General features: G+C 57.6%; 1 protein-coding gene across 1 annotated transcript; it reads right to left on the reverse strand.

The window, feature by feature from the left end:
- Positions 1-27,050, reverse strand: NTSR1 (neurotensin receptor 1). Its single transcript, XM_019753357.2, has 4 exons — positions 25,837-27,050; positions 3,364-3,565; positions 1,802-1,892; positions 1-274 (listed from the first exon to the last, which is right to left on the reverse strand). Exons 1-4 carry the CDS (start codon positions 26,539-26,541, stop codon positions 28-30), a joined length of 1,245 nt encoding a protein of 414 aa, XP_019608916.2. The 5' UTR covers positions 26,542-27,050; the 3' UTR covers positions 1-27.
- Between the last annotated feature and the right edge of the window lie 248 nt (positions 27,051-27,298).

Raw genomic sequence — 27,298 nt, forward strand, 5'->3', positions numbered from 1 at the left:
CACTGCAGTCCCCTGCCTGGCCCAGCCCTAATACAGTGTTTCCTTGGTGACATTGCTGGAGGTGTGGTTGCTGGACATGCTGTTGCTCTTCCTCGACAAGGCAGGCCTGCTCCTCCTGCGCCCCCACAGGGGACAGAGACAGGCCAGGGTGGACAGGAAGACCTGGCGGAAGTTGGCAGACACGAGGTTGTACAGAATGGGGTTGATGGTGGAACTCACGTAGAAGAGGGCGTTGGTCAGCATGTAGAAGTAGTGGTAGAAGTCGTAGAGGAACCTGGGGCGGGACAGGGCTCTCAGACCACGCCCACGGCTGCCGGGGGGCGGGACAGGGCGCTCAGACCACGCCCACGGCTGCCGGGGGGCGGGACAGGGCGCTCAGACCACGCCCACGGCTGCCGGGGGGCGGGACAGGGCGCTCGGACCACGCCCACAGCTGCCGGCACACATGCTGGCTCGGGACACTTTACAAACTACTCATACATTTTGGACCTGAAGACATTTCATCCCAAATGCCAGGTTCTGGCTTCTCTTGAGAAGTTGGAAGTCCTGATTGCTCCCGTCTGGCTCCGGTCAGCAGGGCTGAGTTACAAGGGGCTGCCCTCCTGGCAGGGCATGGCCCCCCCCCCCGCCACCTCCCCCATCCTCACGTCTCCCTGAAGCACCCTGCTTGCCCCTCCGTGAGCAGAATCGCAGCCCCCAGGGCTGCAGGGCTTGGCTAGTCCCTGGCCTCAACTGAACAGCCAGGGTCCCCCACCAAGCGTGCAGGACAGCTATGCATCTTGCCCTGGCTTGTTTGCCTCCACCCACAGGGATCTCACCCCTCTCAGGCAGCTCACATCAGCACCAGGCAGCCCAGTCTCAGCAACCCTGTATCTGGGGCTGTGCTCTGCTCTCTATAACTTCTCATCTGTCCTAGATTTGTCCTCAACTTTCCTCATCACTTTGAAAACCCGTGAACCTTGGAGCTGGCAGCCCTGAAGTGAGGAAGAGCTCACACGGTGGGCCTGAGGCTGCCGTCTCAGGAGGCCTGCTGGCGAGGCTGCCTCACCCATCTGGGAACGTGCATTTCGGGGGTCCCCACACCCCCCTGGGAGGAGGGGCTCCCTGGGCCTAAACTGCCTGCAAACAACGTGGTTTGTACTGAGCGCATGCTTCCCTCTGGGAGTCTAGAACTGGGTGCCTGCCAGGGAGGGGCGCCCACGGGACTGGCCCCCAGGAGAAAAAGCCTGGGTGCCGGGTCTCAGGCAAGCTTCCTGGGGTGCGACGTTCTGGGGGAGTTAGCTGGGGAGGGTTCTGGAAGCTTGCGCCTGGTCTCCCAGACTCCGCCGCACGCTTTTCCCTTTTAGGATTTTGGGGTGTGTCCTTTGCAATGCATCACCGCATGGGTGTGGCTCTCTAAGTCCTGGGTGTCCTCCTAGCTACTTCTCCAGCCCAGGGTGGTCTAGGGGACCCTCCAGCTGCCACCTCTCCTCCCACATCCAACAGAGCCAGGCCTTCCTCGTCGATCTCTGGATGTCTCTAACCTGCGTCAGCACGGACTCTCCTAGGTCCTGCTTTCCTTTCCTGCTGCCACCTGTCCCCTACCGAGCAGCTTCCCAGTGTCTGTTCCTACATGGAATCCTTCTTTCCCAGCCCAGTCACCGCTGCCCCGGAGGGCCCTCTGGGGGACACCTGACCTGCACACAGCCCTGCCCTGAGCTGCCCCTCTCCGGGCTCCCGCCTCCCACACCCACCTGTTTTGAGGGGCAGCCCCAGCACCGTAGGAGCCTCACGCCCTCCATGCCAGCCCCCCAGTACTCACGGGGTCCATTGCTCATCTGAAATGTAGCAGAACATGAGGCGCCGCACGTGGTAGGGCAGCCAGCAGACCACGAAGGCGATGACCACAGCGCCTGGCACAGAGACACGGGCCTCAGAGGAGGGAGGGGAGACGGCCCGTGGCCGCGACTGGAAGACTTAACGCTGTTAAGATGTCAATTCCACCCAACGTGACCCACATACTCAATGCACTTCCTATCAAAATCCTGATGACATTTTTTGGTAAAAAACCCCATCCTAAAATTCATATGGAATTTCAAGGGGCCCCAAATAGCCAAAACAATCTTGAGAAAGAAGAACAAAGCTGGAGGACTCAACTTCCTGATTTCAAAACTTACTACAAAGCTAATCAAAACAGCATGGTGCTGGCAGGAAGACAGACACACAGATCAATGGAACAGAATAGAAGACCCAGAAATCCACCCTCTCATACACAGTCAGATGGTTTTGACCAGGTGCCAAGACCATTCAATGGGGAAAGGACAGTCTTTTCAACAAATGGTGCAAGGACAACTGGACATCCACATGCAAATGAAACTGGACCCTTCTGGCATACAAAAATTATACAAAATATGCAAAAATTAACTCAATGATCAAGCACCTAAATGTAAGATCTAATCCTATAAACTTAGAAGAAAACATAGGACAAAAGCTTCATGACATTGGATTTGGCAATGACTTCTTAGATATGTTACCAAAGGCACAGGCACTAAAAGAAAAAATTAGACAAACAACCTGGACTTTATAAAAATTTTTAAAATTTGTGCGTCAATAACACACCAGAATAAAAAGGCAACCCACAGAATGGGAGAAAATATTTGAAAATCACATACTTGATAATGGATTAATATCCAGAATATATAGAGAACTAAAACTCAACAACAAAACAAAAAGCTCACTTCAAAAACAGGCAACAAAGGACTCAAACAGACACTTCACCAAAGAAGACAGACAAATGGCCAATAAGCCCATGGAAAGACGCTCACCATCACTGATCACCAGGGAAATGCAGATTAAAACTACAAAGATACCACCTCACACCCACCAGGACGGCCGCTATCCAGAGAAACAAACAACACCGATGAGGTTGGGGAGAAATAAACGACTTTATACACTGTGGGTGGGAACGTGAAATGGTGCAGCCGCTGTGGAAAACAGTATGGCCGTTGCCAGATCCAGTCACATGGCTTTACGTTCTCTGTGCTCGTCCATGTCTGAACGTGTGTGATGTGCGTTTGCTTCCTCTGGTGGAGCCTATGCTCCCAGTGGGATGTAGGGGTGATCCTAGCTCTGCTGCTTCTGGCTTTGTGAGCAAGCTGTGTGAGCCAGAGCCGGTGCTCAGGAGACTCGTGGGGTGGGTGAGTGGATGGACGAGCGAATAAGTCAAGGAATAGATGAGTGAATGAGTGAGTGCATGCGAGGATGGATGGGTGCGTGAGTGAGTGAACCACGACTGGATGGGTGAATGAATGAATGCAGCAGGGTTCTCTGCTTTGCTGGCCCCTGGCCGTCCTCCTCCCCTCAGAGGGCCCAGCAGTTACGTACGTAAAACCCGGACTCCGTGACGCAGGGCCTGGACCCTGCCAGGCTCGAGGGACATATTGAACGAGCTGTGCTGGTCCCCAACGGTGCACACCGGGCCCTGCTCGGCCGCCTGGCGGACCATGACGGTCAGCTTGTTGGCGATGATGGTGTTCAGGACGGAGACGACCACCATGGGAAACACGAATGACATGAAGGTGTTGATCTGTGAGACATGGAGAAGGGCCCCTCGTCAGACCCGTGTGCAGGGACACCGTTGGGCTCCTGCCCCGCTGGCTGGGGGCCCAGGGCCCAGAGTGCAGGAGGCGCTCGGTCTATAGCGGTGGCCGGCAGACACAGGCGCCCATCTCCAGCCTTGAATCAACATCTGCTGCCCTGGCCCTGCTCAGATGAGGTTGGAAGACTCTCCGGCACCTTGGGGAGCCGTCTGCACAGGGTCCAGCCGGTAGACGCTGTGTAGGCAGCAGAGTCTGGGGTGTCTGCCTGTGGCTAGCAGCCAGGCTCTCTGTTCCCAGGCCTGGATACAGAGCGTCCATGGATGCGGCCCCTGAATGCATGGCCACCCCCCTGATCTCTCTCTAGGACGGCTGAGCCCTGCATCCTTCACTCTGTTTGCAGTGAGTTCACATTTGGAAACAAACAGAAGACCATTCCCCCCTCCACGCCCCCCAACTGCCTCTTGAAGCATTGAAAGGTGCTTCTTATTGGCCCCTCTCATTCCACGTTATTCTGCATCTGGGGAAACCGAGTCTCGGAGAGGCCAAGGGGCTTGCCCAAGTCACCAGCTCAGAAGTGGTTGCACCTGGACTTGACCTTCGATGGCACCAGGCTGAGACCAGCCTTTGCTCCTGCTCAGCCCAGCAGCTGTGGGCTTCTGGAAGGGGCGGCCAGGCCTCGTCCTGGGGATGGCACGGCTCACGATGGGAACAGAACCGCGTCGGTGGATGGCTGAGCGGTGAGCAGACATGAGCCCGCGGGAACCAGCCAGGTTGCACGTGGCCCTGATAGGACTCCCACGTTGCTGCTCGTACGACCAGCATCACCTCTTGGGCTGTGGAACAACCACCTTGAGTGGGTCACAGACATGGTGACTTTTCATTCTTTCTTAACCGCTCTTCTCATCAAGGCGTGTGCTGGGGCCCTCGCTAGTCAGCACCTGCAGCTCGCGCCCCAGTGATGGGGATGGGGCAGCTGGTCCGCCTGGTCCCTGCTCAGCTGCTCTTAATGCTCATTTTGAACTTCAGATTCAGGGCAGCTTTTGGTTGCACCTGGAGAGATTGTCTGCACTGCCTACAGCCTGGGCCCTCCCAGGGTGTCTGCACTTGGGGTCCCCTGGGCTCCAGCCTGCCCCTCCTGCTGCCTCCTCTTCCGGATTTTCCCACAGCCCTGAGAGCAGAGCTGAGGGTCCTGTGCTGAGGCATCAATAATGTGGCCGTGACGCTGTCACCAGGTGAGGACAACCATAGCTCTGTGCTGTGAAGGCGGGCAGTGGCCACCGACACCAGACAGCCTCCCAGCAGTGCCAGAGCTTCCAGAATGCGGCGGGGTCACTCCAGGGCCTGTTTCCAGTGGGGCGTGTGTCCTGCCCACTGCCATGGTACACCGGCCCCAGTCGGGAGGACTCGAGGCCTTCCAGGAGGCACGGCTTCAGCTTGTCTCTAGCTCCATTGGAACAAGGTTCTGATAAACTAGAGGACAAACACCAGAGAGGGCCACCCAGTCCCTTGGGAAGACAGGTGTTTGCTTGCTGGCCGGCCCCAGCACCCATCACGCATTGCTCACCCTCATGGTTCCTGGGAGCCGCCCCTGCCAGGCACCCTGTGTCCTGCGCCTGCCAGGCTAGGGTACAGGTCCAGAGGCTGGGGGCATCCCCCTTCTTTGCTTTCCATTTGGAGTCCACTTTCCACAGGACAGTGAGGTGCTGATGTGGCCGAGGGGCAGCTCTGGGAAGGTTTCTGGGGCTCCCAGCCAGGCTGGGGGCTGGATGGGGGCACAAGGGGACACCGGGCCTGGGCCCAGAAGACAAACTGATTCCCTGTGAGTCACCACAACCAGGTATTATTTAAACAGAACGAATGTATCCAACACAGATTTTAAATGTCAAAACATTTAAAATACCACACCTCGCTGAGTGCAGGCAGCAAAAATAGCTACTTTTGGGGCCGAGCAGGGGCTGCAAGCCATGGGCCAGAGCCTGGCCTGTGGGGCTGTGAGGTCTGCCCAAGGACCCCAGTGGCTCCCCCAGCTAGAAAAAATCCAGATCCTTGATCCTGAGGTCCTGGGTGCAGGCAGAGGGGGCCCCAGCCCTGCAGGCCTGCCTGCCCAGACACTGGAACCCTGGGCCTGGAGACAAGGCTCCGGCCAGTGCTGGCTTCCAGAGGGGGAGGTGCCTTCCCCCTGACTCCCCCCAGCCCTCCAGCCTGGAGACTGAGACACAGTCTGGATTGGGTGGGTGCTGGGGGTGCCGGCTGACTCTCGGGGTAACCTTCTCTTGACAAGGCTCACAGCTCAGCCTGCACCCCTTTTCCTGTACTCTACCCCCTGCCTCTGGGAACAGGGAAGCAGCCCATCCCCCACGCTGGCAACAAGCAAAGAGGAATACATCCGATGAACCATGTGCAACATCTCTGGGAAGTCCTGCTAATGTGACCCCAGGAGGGAAGAGGCTTGGCGGAGAGGAAGCCAGGGCCCCCGAGACAGAGAGCCCAGACTCGGAGAGGCTATGCCTGGTCTATGCGTTTGTCCCAATAAAACATGGAGCGACTCGGGAATAGACCGCCTGATTCTAAAATTCAAATGGAAAAACACTAATCCAGGAATAGCCAGGGAAGTTCTGGAAAGGCAGAGTGACAGGTCAATATGGGGACAAGGAGACATCAGCCTTCGCAGCTACTGGAGTGCCTGAAGAGAGACTTTAACGAGAGCAGTTTGATGGGAGAGAATCCAGAAATGCCTTTATAAGTAGTGAAGATGGCACCTAAACCAGGGGAGAAGGTGGTGACTGCTGCAAAGCCAGGAGGCTGGACCCGCAACCCTCTGTCTCTGCTGTCCAGCATCCAGGGACCTCCCCTGTGCCTCCTAGGAACCGGCCACCTCTCCACCCATCTCCTCTCCAGACCTGGCCAATCAGCACATTTGAAAAGGTCTGGGTGGGCCCTCATTGGACAAACGCAGGCCCCACGTGTCATCCTGCACCAGTCGCGTTGGTCCAATGTACCATGACATTGTTTTGGCTCCTGGATCCAGTTATGCCTGCAGCCACCACTCCTGACCTTAGTTTTTCTTGAGCAAAATAAATATTCCTTTTTTCTCCTTACGACAACCTGAATTAATTCCTGGAACTTGTACCCTAACTCACAGAGATCTCACACCAAAAATATTCAGATAGAGCAAAGATGAAAACATAGAAACAAAAGCCATAAGGCAACTAGAAGAGGATGACCGGTTCGCTTAGTGGTTAGCGCGCGATGCTTGTAACAACAGGGTCGCCGGTTCGATCCCCGCATGGGCCGCTGTGAGCTGTGCCCTCCACAACTAGATTGAGACTGCTACTACTTGACTTGGAGCTGATGGGTCCTGGAAAAACACATTTAAAATCAATAAAAGTTAAAAAAAGAAAAGAAAAGACTACTAGAAGAAACCACGGAAGTTTGACTTTTCACTATATGTATTACACTGTTGGGATTTTAAAAAAATGTAGTTCAGGTATTGCTGTAAAATTTTGCTATAAAATGTAATGATGGAAAATAAATTCTTTCAGCCCTGGGAAAAATTCCTGTCTTGCCCTCCAAATGTTCCTAGGACTACGCGCCCCACCCCCAGGTCTCTTGTGAAGAAGACAGAATGGAATGATTAAATAATAAGGAAGTGAGTGTTTAGGGGCAGCTGGATGGGCAGCAGTTCTGCCTGGAGGGGAGGGCTGACCCCGGGAACTATGCCGTGCCTGCAAACAGGTGTGCTGGGCCTGGGAGGTGACGGGGCCGAACTCAGACACAGCCTGGCCGGGCCCCTGGGCCTCCGGTCAGCCAGGGGATTGCTGCCCCGTTCTACCTTTCTTCTGAAGAACAATCGCTGGTTTTGTGCCGGGCCATTCTGCTCGAATTAATCCCATTGTGTTTAGGTAAAGAGACACACCCCCCCCCCCCCCGACTCCCATGACTTCCCAGCTCCACAACCGCCCGCGGTGAGTGAGAAGGTACAAAATACCACTCAGGGTGTTTGTAAAATCCACCGGCTTCGTAAAACGGCATCTGAGATAAACAGCTTCCTGTACAAACCCTCCTGTGTAGCAACCGCTGGGAGCCCCTCAGCTGGCCTGGCAAGGGATTCCCCCAGCAGATGACCAGCCCTAGATGCTGCTGGGACCCAGAATTCAAAGGTCTGCCACCCAGCAGAACACACACAGTCCACAGTGGACAAATGTCTGGACAATAGGACAGACCAGCTCTGAGTGGCATGCTGCTCTGTGGGTGAGCTCTGACCACAGACCCGAATGTCCGAGAAGTCAATGTGTGGCTCAGAGGGGAGTTGCACACCTCCCGGAAATGCCGGTGTTTCTGAGCTGCACATGGAGGACCAGGAGACAGGACGAGGTATGTGACCTGGAGGGGATATGTGGAGCTTCTTTAGTGCCTGAAAGGGGGGGTCCTCACTCGATGGACGGTTTGCAGGTCAGGGCTGAGCTGAGCTGCACCTGGCCACAGGTCTCAGCCTTTCCCAACAGTCCGGCCCACTACCAGGCAGCAATAATACACAGATTTTGGCTCAATTATAAAAAAGGACAGTTGAGTGCCTCTAACTCCCACTTTTCAGTTGGTGCACAGCCTTTAGCTGTTAACAGAGTGCTTTCCGTGAGCCAGACGCCACGCGCAGCACTCTGTGTGTCACTTCATTGAATACACACGTTAACTCCATGAGGTAGAAGCTGTTGGCGTCCTCACTTCATATAAGAAAACTCACAGACCCAGCCATGAGCCCAGGCCAGTCTGACCCACAGCGGAGTGCTCGTTTCAAACGTCACAGGGCCGGTCTACTGGCAGGAAGCAGAAGAACGGAAGGAGTGTGCACAGAGCACAGGCGAGAGCCAGACAAGGGCAAGGACCTCGTCCTCATCCGCAAAGCTTCTCAGGGCGCGTGCCCACCCCTCGCTTCCCAGAGGGAACACTTTTTGGGGGCAACTGCCGATTTTTGAGAATAACTTCTAGTCCAGAAGCCATGGCTCCTCGGTGGCCTCTCAGGGCTGAACCTCTGTCTATCTCCTTTCTTTGCTCTCCCCTCCGTTCTGCCCTGGCACCCCTGCTCCTCTCGTTTGGATCTCTGGGGGAGGCTGAACCAGTCTCAGGAGACTCAGTAGAGAGGGTGCTCAGACCCCAGCCGCCTTGGGTATCAGCACCACGGACAGTGACCAGTGAAGCTGAAGGGGCACCTTGGTGGGGTGGGTCTTGAGTGAGGAAGGACCTGGTAGGACAAACCTGAGGTGGGCAGGGACCTGGGGTGGGGCTCCCCATGCCATCCAGGGGCAGGGGCCATCAGGAACTCTCCACCCCGTTCCTAGACTTTTCCCGTCCTCTGATGAGGGGCAGGTGGACAGCCTGCAACCGGTGCAGGAGCCACCGCCCCCACCACCACCCAGGCCCTGTATGAGGGAGCCTTTCCCTTCTGGGGGCTGGAGCCACAGAGGCCACAGTCTGAGAGTGAACGTGGAGGAACAGAAGCCCCTCTGGAGCCACATCCTGTGTACTCCAGGCTGCGCTGCAGTGCTGGCACCAGCCAGGCTGCTGGGAGACCCTCAATTAGATTAGGGAAATGGCCTTCCCAACATGCCTGCCTCCTCCACCTGTGCCAGGGGAAGTGTCCTTGTGGAGGGGCTGGAGGGGACCCCGCCCCTTGGCAGCACACAGGACAGGCCCTGGGGTCTGGCCTTGGCCATGAGTTTGGGTGGGGGTCTTGCTAGCTGCTCCAGGCTCAGCAGCCGGGTGGTGAGCTCCTGTTTGGTCATGCTGCATGTCTCAAAACTGCATCGAAACCGTCGGCAGCATGCAGCAGGCAGCCAGAGTGTGGGCTGAGGCCTGTTTTCAAATATCTGTTGGCTAAAAAGCCCACGAGAATGTTCAAATCAGTGGGACGTATGCTAAGTAGCAACAAATGGGGCTTTAAAAATCCTTGACAAGGACAGGTGGCAGAGCAGTGAGCATGTGGGTGGAGGTCTGACCCCGGGGCACAGCCCCCACCCCTGTGCCCGACAGGATTTGGGCAGGAAGACGCCGTAGTGGTCACCTAACATACAGAGACCCAGGCCCACATGAGATGTCCCAACTCTTGTCCCACTCACACCTCACACTGTGACAGTGCCCGCTTCTTCCTCATGACAAAGTCTGTCTCACAGGTGGCTCCCAGTGTGTGAGAACTGGCTGCTGCTCACCCCACTACGCAAACGAGCCGACTCGATCGGGTTCGCTAAGCCTTTTGTTTGTGTTTTTCTAAGGTGCAGGGCACAAATTTGACTCTGAGGGATTAAAAGTGGTGCCAACTCACTCAGCACAGAGTGTTCCGGAGGATTCACATGTGCCCTTGACGGCAGTCAAGCCATCAAATAACGTTCTCTGCTCCACGCCAGGAAAACTTGAGGACCTGGTCCTGATCAGGACCCTTAGGGGCCACGCAGGTGCTGGGAGCAGATTTCTGGGGAGTTGTGCAAACCCCTCAGCTGTGGGACGGTGAACTCTTGCAAGTCTGGGACACGCTGTGCTGGTGGGTGAGAGTTCCAAGCAGGCACTGATGCTGTTTCAGAAAGCGTGTTTGGAAAAGAGCCCTGACCCTAGCTGCAGCCAAAGCCACGCTTGGCCTGGGCACAGGTCTCCCTGGGCGTGGCCGGCTGCCGTGTGTCCTCCATGTTCCCATCATCGCAGGCAGCTGAATTTCCAGCCCCCCAATTTCAGTGTTTTCCTGCCATGTAATTGCATGGGCAGTTTAGCAAATGTCCTGCTCCTTCCCGATGACGAATTACCGTCCGCTGGCAGAGCTGGTCCCCGTGCTCCCGGGACGTGGACGTCTGGCTCTGCAGCCCGCGTCTTGGCTCCTTTCAATAGAATTAGCACCCTGTCCCCGCTTTTGGTAAAACCTGATTATGCTGGATCCAGAGCCCAGTGGCTGATGTGAGGGAGGAGGGCTGGGAGCAGCCCCACCCCCCAGGGCCCCGATGGAGGCTCGCACCCCAGCTCAGCCAGCGTTTGGCTGTTTCTTCCTAACCTGACCAGCCCCTGGGCTTGGAGGGGACCATGTGCTCTGGGCTTAACGAGGTCCCCTCCTGGGACTTCCTCCCCACAGCATCTGTGATTAGAAGCAAGCTCAACCATAGAAACGACGCAGTGCCCTGTGCCCCCCTCCCCCAACTCAGCTCCCACTGTGCACGTGAGCCTGGCTGGCAGTTCTCTCTTAGGACAAAGTCAATCAACAAAGCAAGAGGGACTGGCATTGTCCCAAAACACGTCCCCCCCACCCCACACCATGTCAATCTTCTCTCCTTCCCGAGGGGCCAGTTCCACGTGGTCCCTCTCACCCCGTCTCCTTTACAGGCCGCCTCTTTGCGATGGGCCCCCACGTGGTGTGGGCCCAGTGGACTGCAGGCCGCTGTTGCCCACGCACATGCATGGGGCGGACGAATCGCTGTGGGTGAAGGGCCTGGATTTCTAGACCTGGAGTGAAGGACAAGTCAGGCCAGCATTTGGGTCTTGCCAAGCGACCTGAGCACGGCACCTTCTCACACTGGGCCTGTTTCCTGCCCAGGTGGCTGGTCCACCTTGAAGACCCTGCCCCTCGGGAGGCAGGCAGCCTCCGTGCACAAGGACCAGCCTGGACGTGCTCCTGGCTCTGGTGTTTGCGCCCCTTGCCTGGGCAGACTCAGGCCGTGTGGGCCTGGGTGCCTGGCAATGCTGACATTTGGAGTCTGTGGGAGCCAGTAGTGGGCTGACTGGCTTTGAGGGGAGCCTGCCCTCTAGAGATGGCGCCCAGAGACTGCCAACATTTTTTATGTTTCTCCAGTCACTGAGCTTCACTAGCCCGTCTTAGCTCTTGTGGGAACTCAGGGAACCAGGCTGTCGTCCCCTCCCCAACCCCACCCCGTCCCCAGGAGTCAGGCCCTGGAGACGGCCCAGGGGCAGCCGGCTTCTTCCCAGCCTGGGAGCCACAGGCTTGAGCGGGAAGACTGCATCTCTTCTTGGAAAGTTCCCAGCTCTTAGTGGCTGCAGCCTCTCTTCTGTCTTCCCACCTGTCCTGGGCCTGCGGGCCCATCCTCCATTCTCTGAATGTCCCACGCACCCAGGCTCCCCTTGCCGAAACTTCACAAGCTTTTATTGACCACCTGCTGTATGTGAGGCCTCTGCATGTAGACCAAGCTGAGTGTGGAGGACACGTAAACACATACGACACAGAGGTGGGCAGGAGACGCAGGCTGTGGGAACAAGGAGCCATTTTCCGTAGGACGGACCTTTGGGCAGAGACCCGAGGGAGAAGAGGCCCCCAAGGGCTGGAGACAGGAGGGGGGCACATGAGACCTCACGAGTGGGGGCCGGACAGGCAGGGGACAGGTGGTGGAAGCAGGAGGAGGGAGTGAAGCAGGTGATGGCAGCCTGCATCAGGGTGGTGCCCACAGGCTGGACAGAGTGGACACAGTGGAAGGTCGGGAGGGAGTGGGGGGCTGGGGCAGAGCTGGGGTCGGTGGACGTGCGGCGAGAGTGACGCCCGAGGACGACCCCAGCTGGCTCCCAGGCTCTCAGGGCCCCGGAGCCGTGCGTGGTGGTTGGTGCCCTGTGGGCCCATCACCGAGACGCCAACTCCTGTTTAGATAAACCTCCAACAGGTGTCTTTGCTGCTAATGAGCTAATGACCCCCCAGGTCTGAGGTCCTTCCTTCTATCTTTCCTCCAACAATGTGGGTCTCTTTCCCATGGAAACGTCCTGAGCAGAGATGCTTTCCCCTGTGGTGCAGGCCCATCTTCCTGGAGGCACCTGCACCCTAATTTCCACAATTTCCTCTGAGCTGCCCCAGCTGGCACCCCCACCGCCATAAGCACTCACGGTTAAGGGCACAGCATTAATGGAAAGTGACACATTCCACTTCCCTGGACTTTTGGAGCTCACTGCAGCACAGGCGTCCTCCCAGCTGCCCTCCCTGCCACGTCTGGACAAATGCCACCTCTCCGCACAGATGTGGGAGTCGTGGGGGGACAGGACAAGAACCCGCTGCCTCCATTTTCCATGGAGGTAGGTGATGCACGCCTGACAGGCTGAGGGCACAGAGGCCCGTTTGTCCCCTGTTGTTGTCACACGCCGCCCGGGGCTTCCTGCAGCCCCTGGACGCTCTGCTGAAGGAGCGAGCAGCCTGGCTGCGTCACCCAGGCTCACTGAGGGTGGCCTCCCGCTGTGCCCACTCACTGTCCCCACTCATGGTGACCTGGCTTTGTCTGCTGACTTTGCTGAGACGGAGATAAACAGCCAACGTCCCTGGGCGCTCTCTCTCACCTCTTATTTTCTGTGTGACCTTAGGAGGCGGCCACTCCTCACATGAGACGGAGGGGAGTGACTCTGCTATGGACTGAATGTCTGGGCCCCAGAATTTCTACGCTGAATCCTAACTCCCCGTGTGACAGTGTCAGGAGGCGGGGCCCCTGGGAGGTGATTAGGTCACGAGGGTGGAGCCCCCATTGATGGGATCGGTGTCCTCCTAACGAGACCCCAGAGAGCGCCCTCAGCCATTGCCCACCTGAGAAGACGCCCACTGTGAACAGGAGCTGCTGGTACCCTGCTCTTGGCCGTCCGGCCTCTGGAACTGAGAAAGGCCTGTCTAGTGTTTGCGAGCCCCAGTCTGGTGTTGTCAGAGCTGCCAAGGGACAGAGGTGGCTCCCAGTGGCTGTGCACTGTCATGCAGGGACTCAGCTCCCACTCCTCGCACAAGAACGCAGGATCTGGTGAGGCCAAAAAGGAACACCCACAGAGCTATGCATAGGGGAGTCACAGCGCTACATTCTCGACGGCAGCTGGTGGAGACACAAAAGCAAACCTCCGCCAATACCCCAACATGGGGTCTTCCTGCACCCCAGTCTCACTGGTGGCCGGGCAAGACACAGGAAGTGGGACCCGCACGATCCACAATGTAATCCTGCTAACGGCACTTGCTGGCCGCCACCGCTTCTCTGCCAACCCACCAATCACCCCCCTAGCGTAGCCGCAGCAGTTATGTTAGTGGCTAATGGCTGACTGGTTACAGCTGATGGTCATCTAATAACTGAGCCAGCACCTTTCCACGTGAGGCCGAGAGCCTAGAAACTGCTGTCTGAGACTCTGTCCCCACTGCACCTGAGGGAGCGGGTAGCCTCGTCCCCATGGCTCTGGAGGCCACTCCCCGGGGCCAGGCATTTTGCCTGGCCCAGGCCACATTGTCTGCACCATTCCCCCACCCACGGAAAGGATTTAATCTCCCTCATAATAATAGTTTGCCACAAAGACATAATTGGTTCGTTTGTTAGACACGGAGTGCTTCAAGCCTAGAACGTCAGGGTTTTGTGGAGGTTTTGTTGATGACAGCGGTAATCTAGCTGAACCACCACCAGCCTTTGAGGGAAGCAAATGAGGCATTCATTCTCTCCCTGCCAGGGCCCCACCTCTTCCGCCTGCTGCAATTACGGCAATTTGAAAGCTGTGCTGGGGCTGGCCGGGGAGCTGGGCCCGTTGGGAGCTCCAGGTGGACAGGTGGACGCGGACCGCGTGGGGACAGGCTGACCTCTCTGGCGCGATGAGGCAGGCGTGCTGGCCCCCTTGAGTGTCCAGTGCTGCCCCTCTGCCTGGGCCCAGCAGGCCAGGTGTGGGCCCAGCGGGCCAGGTGTCAGCTGAGCGCCAGGGAGAGGGTGGAGCAGGGCCCCCACTTTCCCTACAGTTGGCACATGGCTGTTTAGGACAGGTACGTTTGTTCTCCTGGTTGCTACCCCCACTGCCACCCACAGTTCACTGTCTGGGGACAGAGCCTGCACCCCACTGTCACTCAAATGCTGCCTGAGTGAACAAATGAAGGAATGGCTGCCGTGTTCCCTTGGGCTGATGTAACAAAGTGCCATGGCTGGAGGGGATTACAAACAATGGAAAACTAATTCTCACAGCTCTGGAGGCTGCGTGCCGTGGGGACGGGTTCTGTGGGGCCTCTTCCCATTTCACACGGCCACCTGCTTGGGTCCTCACCTCCCAAAGGCCCCACTTCCTACCATCATCACAGTGGGGGTTAGGTTCCAACATATGCATTTGGGGGGACACCGACATTCAGACCATAACAGCTGGCAAAGGGAAGGCTGGGCTGACCCAACATGGGGGTGCCCCGACCCGGCGAAGTCGGGACAGACTCTGGGAGACGGCACAAAGCATGCATGGAATTCCACGTGTCAGACAGGGACCCACCCTCTTCCCCTGGAGGCGGAGTCCAGGCCAGTACAACCCAACGGAAATAGCGCGCCAGCCGTACAGGGGATCTAAAAATTTCCAGCAGCTACATTACAAAAGTCCCAACAGGTGATAATAATTTCAATAATATATTTTCTTTAACTCAATATATTCAAAATACCATCATGTCAACGTGCAAGCCGTATGAAAGTTTTAGCGAGATGTTGCCCATTCTTCCTTTCACATGGATGCTCTGGTGTCACGGGTATTTCACCCAAAAGCCTCTCACGATTCAGACTGGCCCCCGCCCTGGACAGAGTGGCCCTGGCGGCTTCCAGGTGGCGTCCACCCCACGGCCCCACGCGGGTGGCATTAGGTGGGCACATTGGCACCGGCACTCTCCTGGCCCCACCTCTGGTCAGCAGAGGAGAGAGGGGCAGCTCCCAGCCCCCAGGTCACACCCAGAATTTGCACAAGGTCAAGGACGGCTTATTCAATTGAAACGACCCAAGAAAATAGTTGTATTAAAAATGGAGCCCCTTTGTAAGAATGGTGGGGCAGGAAGGCCCCCTGGGACGTGTGAGGACATCAGGGGCCCCCAGGACAGCCTCCATCTGGGGCCACGCCTTCCAGAAACTGCACCTGGCTTCTCTGTGCCCCCGTGAAACACCCACCTGCACCAGAGCGTGAGTGAGCAGAGTACACTGAAGAGCAGATTACACTGAAGACCTCATGGGTGTGAGGGCCTGCAGCTCGCTCCAGGGAGGGCACCCTCTTCTCTTGCCCCCATCGCCCTTTGAGCCTCTAAAATGGACCAGAGTGTGACCTGTGTGACCTGCGGGAGCTGAGGCTCAGGACGGGAGGCTGGGCAGGGGATGGTACAGACTCGATGTCCACAGACCGAGTCCCACGGCCCCCAGGCTGAGCAGGGGCCTCTCCAACCGCAGCCTCAGAGCCTCATCTCATCCATAAATGGGGACCTGAGCCCAGAGGGGGGCTGTGAGGGGTCACAGTCAGTGGCTGAGCAATCATGTCAGCTGTCACAACGCTTCACTGAGTTAATATATTAATCGCACAGCTCATCACTGTAATGGCTCCTTGTGTGGGTGATGTCCCCGCCCGCTCCCTTCCATCTCTCCATGCCAAGAAGCCAGACTAGCACACCCTGCCCTCTGAGGCTGCCCACCCTGCATATCAGGTGGGGCAGCCTTGAGCAAGTCAATTGCAGCCGAGCTTTCTAGAACTTCTCAACCTAGAAAGCTGGAAGAGATGTGGGACTGACTCCACGTGGGGGGGCCACCAGCAGGGTCCCTGCACCAGGAGGTACTTACAGCCCCGAGGGGAGGAAGGTGTGCAGGCCACTCAAATGCTTCAGGAGGGATCAACGCCCACCCCCCCACCCCAGTTAGTGTTAGTTTTTGTCCCCCCAGAGCTGTGACTTGGGGCCTCAGGGGGCCTTGCCAGGACTGAGGAGGCTGCTTCTCTGTTAGGACTGGTAATCAAGATTCATTTTCTCTGACAAACCTCCTGAAAAAGTCCTTCACAGAGTTTACGACATTTAAATCACTTGAATTTGCAAGTCCAATGCTGACATGAATATTCATACTGCGGGATACTCAGCTGGGGTTCTTTCTGTGGCTCCCAGGACACATACAGCCAGACTGGGGTGCCAGGCCTCGCTGCAGTGATGTGACAATTCTGAACAATGCGCATGGTAGCTTCTCACTGAACCTTCTGGAACCTGGAAACTGCCAGCTGCCAGAGGCCTGTCACCCAGATGTCAGCCTGGGCCACCCTATTGTGACCTCAACAGGCCAGGACAGAGGCTGAGGAAGGGCAGGAGAGAAGTTGGGTCAGGGAACACAGGGTGGATGTGGGGAGGAGGGAGCGGGCCACTCACACCTTCCCTTTGATTGGCCTGCTTGTTTTAACCCCAGGTGGCTGTGTGGGCTCAGACACAGCCCCAGGGCTCCCTTATCTGGCTCTGGGACATCCCCTGGGAGGGGGATGAGGCTGTGGGCTCCCTGAGGCACACCACACCCACGAACCACACCCAGCACGATGGGCAGCAGCAGGGGTCCTCTGCCCGTGGCCAGGGACACTGAGCAGAGCCACTTTGGTGCACGCCAGCAGCCTCGCAGAGCACAGAAGTTGGCTCCCGACCCGCCTGCTGGATGGGCTCTGTCTCCAAGGGAAGACGCGGTTTGAGGTGCTGACAGCCTTGTTTATTTTCGATGGCAGAGGCAAGCTGTTCACGCCACGTTGCACTCCAGCACTTGGACCACCTGTTCCCCAGCAAACTCTGTGCTGGGCCTTGCAGGATCCTGTCTCCCCACCTCCCCTGCTGCTCCCCCTGCATGGAGATGGGGTTGGGGGCTGTGCCAAGCTGGCTGGGGAGAGCGCAGGGTCACTGCAAAGAGCCCACAGTGACAATCTGGGGCCATGGGGTGCAGGCAGAGGCCCTGCACCTGACTGGGTACCGGTGTGACTGAGCCGGTTTCACAGAGCGAACGTTTCCTGCGCGGATGAGATGGTCTCTGTGATTCCAGAGGCACCTGGAGCCTGTAGGATCAGCGATCACAGGTGAGGCTCAGCCTCTCCTTCTTGCAGGTTCTCTTGCCAGCACCACAGCCACCCCCAGCCCGTCAGTGTAGCCAGTTCCCTGTCCAGACGCAGAGGGACAAATGCAGGCACAGCCACGGGGCTTACAAGCAGCCCCACTCTGCACCGTGCGACATTCCAGGCAGAGACACTGGGTCATGAGCAGCTCCTCGCACCTGCAGCCACCGTCAGCCTTGAGGGCCGAGCAGGCATCCGGCTTTTGTGCCGCAGGCGCCCGCTGTTTGTGGACAACGGCACAGCTTGACCGCAGATCAGCAGAGTGATGAAGACAACCGTCCATATCCGCGAAGCACTGGCCTGGGGACCAGCCCCGTTCACAGCGTTCGGGTCCCGGACCCGCCTGTCAGGCGAGGGGTCCCACGGGGCCTGTCTTCTGGCACTGCTCGTTTCCTGGGCTCTGCTCGTTCACAGCAGCCATGTCTCCAGGGCAGGAGAAACGACGGCGAGTTTAATTTATTGGCAGTGGCAGCGGAAGTTCCCAGACAGCTGTGGCCCTGGCTACTGGTTACTGGAAACTGGAGCCTCCCTGGAGATCTGTCTGTGTCTGATTCCTGGCACGTTGGTGCTTGGGTTTAATTGTGACTCCCTCACTGCGTGACCCCAGAACGCCATTTCAGGGAGCATATGGGGAGGGGGAGAGCTGATCCATCTATTTTCTGAATTAGTTTAAAAAGTCGGGGGAGGATTCCACTGAAACTCAGCAAGGGTTGGAATCGTTTTGGCTCTAAATACTTTAAACGCCAACCACACACACTCCCCCTGGGGCTGGGGCGGGTTGCCAGTGATTGCAGCTCCTGGGCTGCTGACCTGTCAAGTCTTGGTGGGGGTGGGATGTGGCAGGTCCCAGGCCAGAGGCCCTGAGGCCCGTCAGGTGAAGCCCTGGGGCTGGGATAGGGTGGAAGATCTCGGGAACTTTGGGACACGCTGGGGCCAGGCGGTGGGTGGACAGGGATTTCAGGGCTCCAGGTAGAGCTGCCCGGCGCCCTCCGGTGCTGAGGCCGGGGAGCTCCGGCACAGGCACCCCACAGTGGACCGAGCACGCGGGCAACCCTTGGCCTGGCTTTGCTGCCTGGCACCCTCACCCTCTCGGTTGAAAAGAAGTGTTTGTGGACACAGTTAAGAATCTCACGATGAGATCATCCTGGATTGGGGCGGGGGTGGGGGGGGTAAATCCAATATCTGGTGTCCTTAGAAGAGACAGAAGAGGAGGGACTCAGACACAGAGAGGAAGATCATGTGAAGATGGAGGCAGAGGTTGGGGTGATGCAGTCACAAGCCAAGGGATGCCTGGGGCCACCAGAAGCTGGAAGGGGCAGGAAGGAGCTTCCCCCGGAGCCTCTGAAGGGAGCGCAGCCCTGCGGAGCCTTTATCTTGGCCTTCAGGTGTTCAGATTTGTGCAAGAAATGATTTCTGTTGTTTGGAGCAGCCGGTGTGGCTTTGTTCTGGTGGCCCCAGGACACTTGTGCATCCACTGGCTTGGGAGACCTGCAGCCTTTCTGTGGCTTTCATGACAGGCAGAAGCACAAAAGGTGTTTCAGGTCCCAGCATTTTCAAAACATGAGCACTCGCCCTGGTGGTTTTAAACAGAAGCTTTCTGAGTGTCTTCTCAGAAAGAGATCTCAGGAGATCACAGATCTGATTCAAATGCAGGTATTTTTAATACATTAGACGGCGTCTTTAAACAAGCTGTGTAATCATTGCGTCTGGTCTGCAGGCGAGTTTGTGGGGCGGGGGCGGGGGCACAACGACTTGAGCCTTGGCTCACGGGTTCTCCTTTCCTGCCTCTTGCCCTGGACACTGGTGCCTGTGCTCCTGAGCTGCTGTCATGGGGAGACGGACAGGTCACCTGGAGGCCACCAGAGAGCTTTCATCAGAAGTCCAAGGGCTTCTCCGTGGCTTGGCCCTGCCTCCCCCAGGTGCATCGCTGAAGGGGGAAATAAAGGGGCAATGTCACGGGGCGCCCCAGAATGACGACAATCCAGAGGGAGGTCTCCAGGCTGTGTGTCCAAGAGGGTCCCTGGGCTGGAACGACCCTGCCCCCACTTGGTGCTCCCTTCATGGAAGGGTTCTCAGGAGAGGCCGGTGGCCACAGGAATGGCAGGTGAGCCCAGGTCCGGGGTCAGTGCCAGTGTGACTGCTTTTCCCTCATCCCGGGGAATAAATCGTGACCCTCGACAGCCGCTTCCGACTATGCACATCCTGCTGGGCGAAGGGCCAGAGCACACTGACTTACACCGAGCACAACCTTGATTTTGGCTCCAGACCAGCATGTGCTGGATGGTCTGACCCATGGGGCTCCCAAATGACACAACCCCGATGCCTTTTCACTCCCTCCTGACCCTCAGGAGCTGGAGGCTTTGCGGTCCTGCCAAACAACTGGGAAATTCTGCCCCGGATAACAGCACCCCATCCTGCTGTGAGCAGTTACAATTGAATAATTCCTAAACTTGGATTATTCCCACACAGCCCCAAAACCCAGGAGGCTGGAAGTGGAGGGTTTTTTAAATAGAAGAACCATTCAGGAGTTAAAAGACCACAAAACTCTGAAGAATGCTCTTAACCTTTAAATATGTCAAGGGAGAGTTATTGAAATTTACAATAAGTTCACCTTTTAACAGACAATGAGCTAAAAATGTTTAAGTACAAATAATGTTGCTCTTTTTCATAAGCCTCTGTAAGTTTACTCAAATACAATGGTTACCTTCAACTTTGTTTCTGGGATAACTATGTTTCTTATTATGTTTTCTTTTGCAACATTGTTTTAACAATTCCTTTGAACCGAAGTCTTCTATCATAAACTGCCTCAGATAGTTTTGAAAGTAGGCAGTGTTTAAACTCCACGGAAGACTTCCACTGGGGGTACTGGACTAGCTCTTCTGTCAGGAACAACCATAAAATTGTACAGTGTATCAGGTGATTATTTATAGACACTGGATAAGCCTCAGTGCAAGACTGTGGTCCCTGAGAGCAGGGAAAACTCATGAGGTGAGCCCCACTTCTCTTCTTGGGGACATTTTCCTGATGGTGATGGTAAGAGCTGGGGTCTGAGCAGAGCGTGGCTATTCCAGCTAAGGAGATAGAAACCAGAGATTGGGGCTGCAGAAGTGGCTTGAATCTGCAGAGCAAGGCACTGAAGATGGACACCTGCATGGTGGGGGGTCTTCAGAAGCATGTGAGGGGCTCTCCTATGGGTTCTGGGCTGGCAGGGGTGTGTGCACAGACCCAACCTTGAAAGGCTTATGGGAGGGTGGCTGGCAGTCAGGCAGAGCTGGAGAGGCGAGGCCTCATCCACATCGAGGATCCTACTGAGATGCCGGCAAGCCCACACCTTAGGATGAGGACCATGCCCTGGGGGAAAGCTTACTCTAGACTTGCCCTAAGTAAGCCCAAGACAAGCTGATGAAACCTGCCGAGGAGACTGAGTGTGGATTTGAGTTCTCCCAAGTTACAAGCTGCACTAATGAGGCATAAAGGCGAGTGTGTACAAGTTCAAGTCTGCAACTGCTGAAACAAGAATCAACACTCTTTGAAGGACGGTAACCAGAATCCACAGTTTCTTCAATGTGTCACTTACGATGTCCAGTATAAATAAAAATTACTAGATGCAAAGCAATAGGAAAATGGGACCCCTTGATAAGAAAGAAAGCAGTCAGTGAAGAGACGTCTGAGTGAACTGTGAGAAGTGGGAAGCGTCAGGTGTGACCAAGAACTGCGCGAGCTCTCACAGGACTTCGATAACTTAAGGACGCAAGCCGACAGCTGAGAGTAGCCATTACAAGAACAAACACAAAGGGGCGTGTCTAAACAAGTGAACTGAGGACATAGAACAGACTGCTCCAGGTCCCCCTGCCTCCCCTCTGGTGATGATGGAAAGCCCTAGAGATGGATGGTGGTGCAGGTCACACTTAAAGACAGTTAAAATGGTAAACTTCATGTTACCGTATTTTCCCACAATAGAAGAAAGAAAGGTAGAGACTCCTTTCCCCCTCCTAACACAAACCACTAGGTACCAGGGGGGAAGTTTGGCTCCAGTTTCTCTGGTGGAGAGAACAAGCCCCGCCCCAGGTGTGCACAGGTCTGACATCCCCTCACAGGCCCCACCTGGCCTGGCCTTCCCGAGCCGGTCACAACCCATCAGCCCGAGTCCTGTCCCAGAGCTGAGACTGAGCTCTGTGATGAGAACAGCTCTGGGCTGCTGTCCCCGAGCTCATGAATGTCTCCTGGGAATGAACCCCTCACGGGGTCGCTGGGCCTCTCACTGCCCTGGGCGCCGCCCGAGCCTCGGACAGTGCGTGCTCTTCCCTAACTTCAGTGCAGGTCTCAAAACCCAGACACCAAACTTCACTCTGACCCAGCAGCAGCATCTCACACTGGACCGCGTCAGAGTTCAGCGACTGTGGCAGCAACAGTCTTTACAGCAACTCCCTTCCGCTCCAGGGACCAATCGTGAGCAGGCACTGTGAGCAGTGGCCGTGTCTCCGGGTCTCCTTCAGCACAGCCTGTCTCGGCCCCGCCTGACCTGGGCACGTGGTGAGTGCAGGCCAGCTGATTTTAGAATGTCCCTCAATTAGGGGACTAAGGGATGGGATAGACGGTCCACGTTCTGGGCTGGGTGCTGTGCTCTCAGTGCCTGGAATGATGGCACTGGTTTCGGGGTGTTCACTTTGGTGTCACCACATATCCCCAATATTATGTTACTTCTGTGGGGACCCTGTGACCCGTCAAACTTCACCCATGAAGGACAGCATCACCGAGGCTGAGGGGGCTATGATTATTGAGCCCCTGGTTCATGGGCAGGTGAAGGCTGAGAATGAATTAGTGAATGGGGAGGACGTCTCTGGCCACAGCAAGTGGCACAGGACAGAAACACTGAGAGAAACATCGATGGCCTGATTTCATGGGAACCAATTTTCTCCCACTTTGTGGAGACAGGTCTTGGCTGCCTCTGTCTCTGTGGAATCACATCAGCCTTTGACGGCCTGGTGTTCACAATGCTGCCTTGGGCTGACATGCCCATGGAGAATGAGCAGGTGGGCACGGGACACAGACACCTCCGCACGATGCGGCTGCCCCGGGGAGAGGGGCACCCCCCCCACTGGCCCCCGCAGCCAGGAGCACTTCTGTTAGCACTAAACATGAAAGAGGATTTCTGCGAAAGCAAACAATGCTGCAGGGAGCCCCCAGGAGAGACCTGCTGTGAGACCCCTGGGTCCTGAAAAATGGCAATAATAACGTGATGACACAGAGCCCTCAGCCGGCATCTCATGGGCTCCCGCTGTGTCAGGGTGGGGCAGGCAGCATGTCTGGGGCTGAGTCCTGGGGGGACTGAGGGAGGCGCCCTGGGAAGAAAGGAGCCTGGCCGAGCCCTTGGCCCAGTCCATTCTGAGGGGACTAACTCTCCCCAGGCCTCTTTCCCTGCAGGTCTCAGCTCCCTGCTGCACACGGTGCTCAGTGGACAGTCACTGAGACACAGGCCCTGCCCCACCTGAAGCCAGTGATGCCCAGCCTGTGACAGCAGGACCCACCTCACACCCAAAGTCAGAGCAGGGGCACGGCCTGAACTGCAGGAGACCAAACATGGCTCAACGTCAGCCCACGCAGGCAGGGTCACGTGTGGTCAGCTGCCACCTCAGGGAGCCGCCTGAGTGACGGTGGAGGCACCTTGCTTCTCAAAGGGGCTCCTAACAGTGTCTTCCACTCCTGAATCGTCTCTGTGACTGACTCTCTGTTTGGGAGGACTGGGGTTAGAAGAGAGACCGGCCCGGGGTCCGGGACGTTGCTGGCCTCAAGACGACCCTGCCCTCCCCAGAGCTCTGCTCAGCCTGTTGTTGGCCCCCCAGCCCCCGCCCGTATACACAGTGAGTATTCAAAGTTGCTCCGAAATCTTATCACCAAACCACCTCATTTCTAAACATGAACGAACTGTCTGCAAGTGCCCAGAACACGCTCTCACAGATGTGGAGGCTGGGAGAGGGCCTGTGGTGGAAAGGGGCCATTTTGATTGGCCAAAACCTCCAAACATGGTGGACAAGACAGAGACACATGGACGCAGGCTTCTAGCCCCTCTCTGGCCAGATGTCACTTTAAAAACAGTGGACATTTGCCCAGACCTGCCAAGTTGCCAGGAAGCCTGAGTGGGGAGCATAACCCCTGGGGAAATCTCTCCTGCGATGGCAGCTGGCCAAGCAGAAGAGAGAGAGGAAGGCGGCGGGCCAAGGCCATGTCCCTGTAAGGAATGGTGGTGTGTGGGACCCCAGGAGCCCCTGGGAGCTGTCAGCAACACATGGACGAGCGTCTCTTATAAACAGCCCATCACTCGCTCCCAAGCACACAGATGCCTTTACAGAAAAATGGAAGCTCCGTTCTCTGAGGGCATCGGGCAGCCTGCAAGTATGTGGCAAACACAGGTGCCGAGGTTGGGCCAGCCGGCAGTCCACATTCAACAGACTGTCGCTGAGTGGACGGACGGCCAGGACCGCCCCAGGCTGTGGCTGCCACAGCCTCCAGCTTGAGGACTCAGAGGAACGGCTCTTTGGGAAGGGGGGGTATGAGGGTCACATGTCCATTCCGTGGGACCGACCGGGGGCCACAGGAGTGAGAGAGGGCGCTTTGGGGGCGTGAGGCTGCACTCCCCCTGCTCTGTTGTTTTTGCTGATCGCAAACCCAGACGGCTTCTGGCCACGCCCTCGGGGGCCTGAGTGGAGGCATCTCCTGTGTGGGCAGCGAGTTGCAGACCTGTACCTGCCACGTCATACCTTCGAAGGCAGGTGACATGGCTGCTGCCTCCCAAATCCACAACGTGGGCCAGAAGAGGCCCCTGGGCAGCGCTGGTCGAAGACAGGCGATTGGGGACGAGAAGGAAGCGGAAAGGTGATTCCCGCTGTTCCCGGCTCTGTCTGCCTCTAGCTCAGGGAAGATGGCCGCGGTGGCAGCCATGCCTGTGACTCATCCCCCCGCTATGTGTGGCTGCTCCGAAAGGGGTGGCTCTCCGCGCAGGGGCACCTGTAGCCACAGTGCTCAGTGCAGGTGAGCCCCGCAGCTTAATTCTGCCCACGTGGCCACAGCCAAGGGATGGACGTGCAGACCCATACTCTGCGGACTCCCTGCCCTGCACACTGTCCCACTGCGCTTCTGATGCAGCCATAGGGGGCGGTTGTTCTGTGAGGTTGTTGTGGCTCAGCAGTGAGGGGGCAGCCAGACAGGGGCAGCGGCTGCTCTGGCCCCTCCTCCCACCCCCCAGGCCCTCTGTCCCTGGCCTTCCCTGCCCTGCCATGGCTACCCACGTCCTAGGGTCATGATGCCATTCAAAGTGGCACTTCTACATACATTATATAAGACTAACCACCAGGCTGTACACCTGAAATTAATATCAAATAACACTGAATGTCAATTGTAACTGAAAAAGAAATAATTTAAATAACAACAACAACAAAAGTCTCATTTCTGTCAGAACTCCCCCTGTGGATGCCCCTGTCTGGTGGCCCCTGCCTGACAAGCATTCTGCCCAGGGTCGGATTCTCCACCTGGCCAGGCTGCCTCCTCCAAACCGACTCCCAGGGTGGGCTCCCGCCTGGCCTCTCCTGGTGCTTCACTCAGCCCCGCAGAGGCGGCTGGCTACTCAGCCTGTGTCGTCCACCGCACACAGGCTCCCAGCTGCCACCACGCCCAACACCGCAGGGTCTTGCAACAGAAACAACATCGTCACCACCAACAATGACAGTGCCACCAAGCTCTCCTCGGCACCAGGAGCCAGGCCAGCGCTCCCCACAGCTCTCTCTGGAAGGTTCTGTCTGCTGAGGTCGGGGCTATGATTGCCCCATGTCACAGATGGGGAAACCAAGGCTGAGCCAAGCATCAGACTCAGCTCCATCTGCCAAGTGTGGGCAGGGGCAGGGCAGCCAGGACGCACTGGGGAGCAGTCTGGGGGCACCTGCTGCAGAGGAGGCAAACCTAGTCTTGTGGGGACACAATGCTTTCTGAAAAGCTGATGAAAGGGACTCTTTCTAGGAAGAGGCCGGTACCAGCACGCAAGTTACCTGATATCTCAGGGAATCTGGACACAGCAGAGGCCCATCCATGGCCCCCCAGGGAGGTCATGATCTGAGGTTCCTGCCCCCATTGATAGAAGGAGGGGACGAGATATGGGGGCTGAGACCTGGCAAGCATGGAGTGGAAGGTGGGAAGAAGGGGGGTCAGGCTGCTCCCGAGGCCCCGTCCCGTCCCCCCACCCTCTTCCCAGCTTCCCAGGAGTAAAATTTCTTGTTGGCGTTTCTCCTGCTCCCTGTATCCTGAGGGTACACAGATGGGTAACTACTTTTGGGGTGAAGGAGACAGACTTGCTCAGGCTTTCCTGAGGGTGTGCCTGCCAACCTTGCCCCCAGGTGAGACCCCCGTTTCTCTGCAGCCCTCTCCCCCAGCTGCGGCTGCTCACCTGGATGACCACCTTGATGGTGGCAGTGCCCACGACGGGTGTGCACACCAGGCCGCCGGGATGCTGGCCATCGGCGCTGCGGTTCTGCTGGCCCATGGTGAACAGCATGGGCACTGCCAGCAGGCCGGCAGCGAGCCAAATGGCGCCGATGAACTTCTTGGTGCGACTGCGAGACATGAGGGTCTTGGCCTTGAAGGGGTGGCAGATGGCCAGGTAGCGCTCCAAGCTCAGGCTGGCCACGTTGAGGGCTGTGGCATAGGTGCAGGCGTCTCGGAGGAAGTAGTAGCCGCGGCAGGCGGCGTCGCCGAAGGCCCAGGGGTGATGCACCCATATGAAGTTGTACAGCTCCACCGGCATGGCGAGCAGCAGGATGAGCAGGTCGGACAGCGCCAGGCTGCCCAGGTGGTAGTGCACCGTGCTCTGCAGGTGCTGCAGCGACTTCTTGCGCGCTAGCGTGAACGCCGTCACCGCGTTGCCCACCGTGCCTACTACGAACAGTGCCAGGTACATGGCTGTCACCAGCGCCTTGGAGTAGATGTCCGTGTTCACGTCCAGGTCACTGCTGAGCGCAGTGGAGATGGGCTCGGATGCGTTGCCTGAGCCATTGCGGAAGCCCGGGGGCAGGAGAGCTGCCTCCAGCCCTGATGGGGGCAGCGGGACGGCGTGGGCGCTCTGGGGAGCGCGCGCTGAGCTATTGAGGCTCATGGTGGGCGCGCTTGTGCAGGTCCGCGGTCTGTCCAGCGCCTCCGAGGCAGGAAGCCCGGTAGAAGAAACCCGAGGGGAGGGCGCGAGAGAGCGAGGGGAGGGGGCACGCCTTCCAGCACGAAGTGCCCGACCCAGACCTCGCCACCCCCGAGCTCTCCGGGCTTGTGCTCGTCTGGGTCTCGCGGTTCCCTCCTGCTCCGGACTCGGGGCTCTAGGCTCCGCGATGGCCCCGGCTTCCTCGGATCTCCACACCTGGTGGTTCCTGGCCCCTCCGGCCGGCTGTGGCTACCGGGCCAGCCTGTGGCGCCAGCGGAGCGCAAGCACAGCTGCCCCGCGCGCTCACTGTCACCCTCGCGCTCTCCGCGCACTCCCGCCCGGCACACCTCCCCCCACGCCCGCGCCCTCCGGGGCTCCGCGCCTCTGCTGAGCTGGCGGCGGGCGTGCCCAGCCGTGGGGGGCGCTGGAGGGGGGAGGAGGCGGCCCCAGCCATTGTCCCCGCCCCACCCGGGTGCAGGGCTGGCGGTCGCCCCCCGCGTGCTCCGAGGCAATCCGGGCTGGGGTGAGCGCCCCAGGAAACCGGAGTTCCAGCAGGTGCGCCCGGGATATCGGCTCTTCCCAGGCATCCTTCCCCAGGCAGCACGCCCTCTTTTCCTTGTATTCTCAACTTTCCCGCCCCCAGGAAGGGAGCTGCCTCCCCTCCCCCTCTGCTACACCAGATCGCTCAGCGGGGGAGAGGGGGCAATGCGGGGCTTCCCGC

Source organism: Rhinolophus sinicus, linkage group LG13 (assembly GCF_036562045.2).
Source record: "Rhinolophus sinicus isolate RSC01 linkage group LG13, ASM3656204v1, whole genome shotgun sequence".
NCBI classification, from domain to species: Eukaryota; Metazoa; Chordata; class Mammalia; order Chiroptera; family Rhinolophidae; genus Rhinolophus; species Rhinolophus sinicus.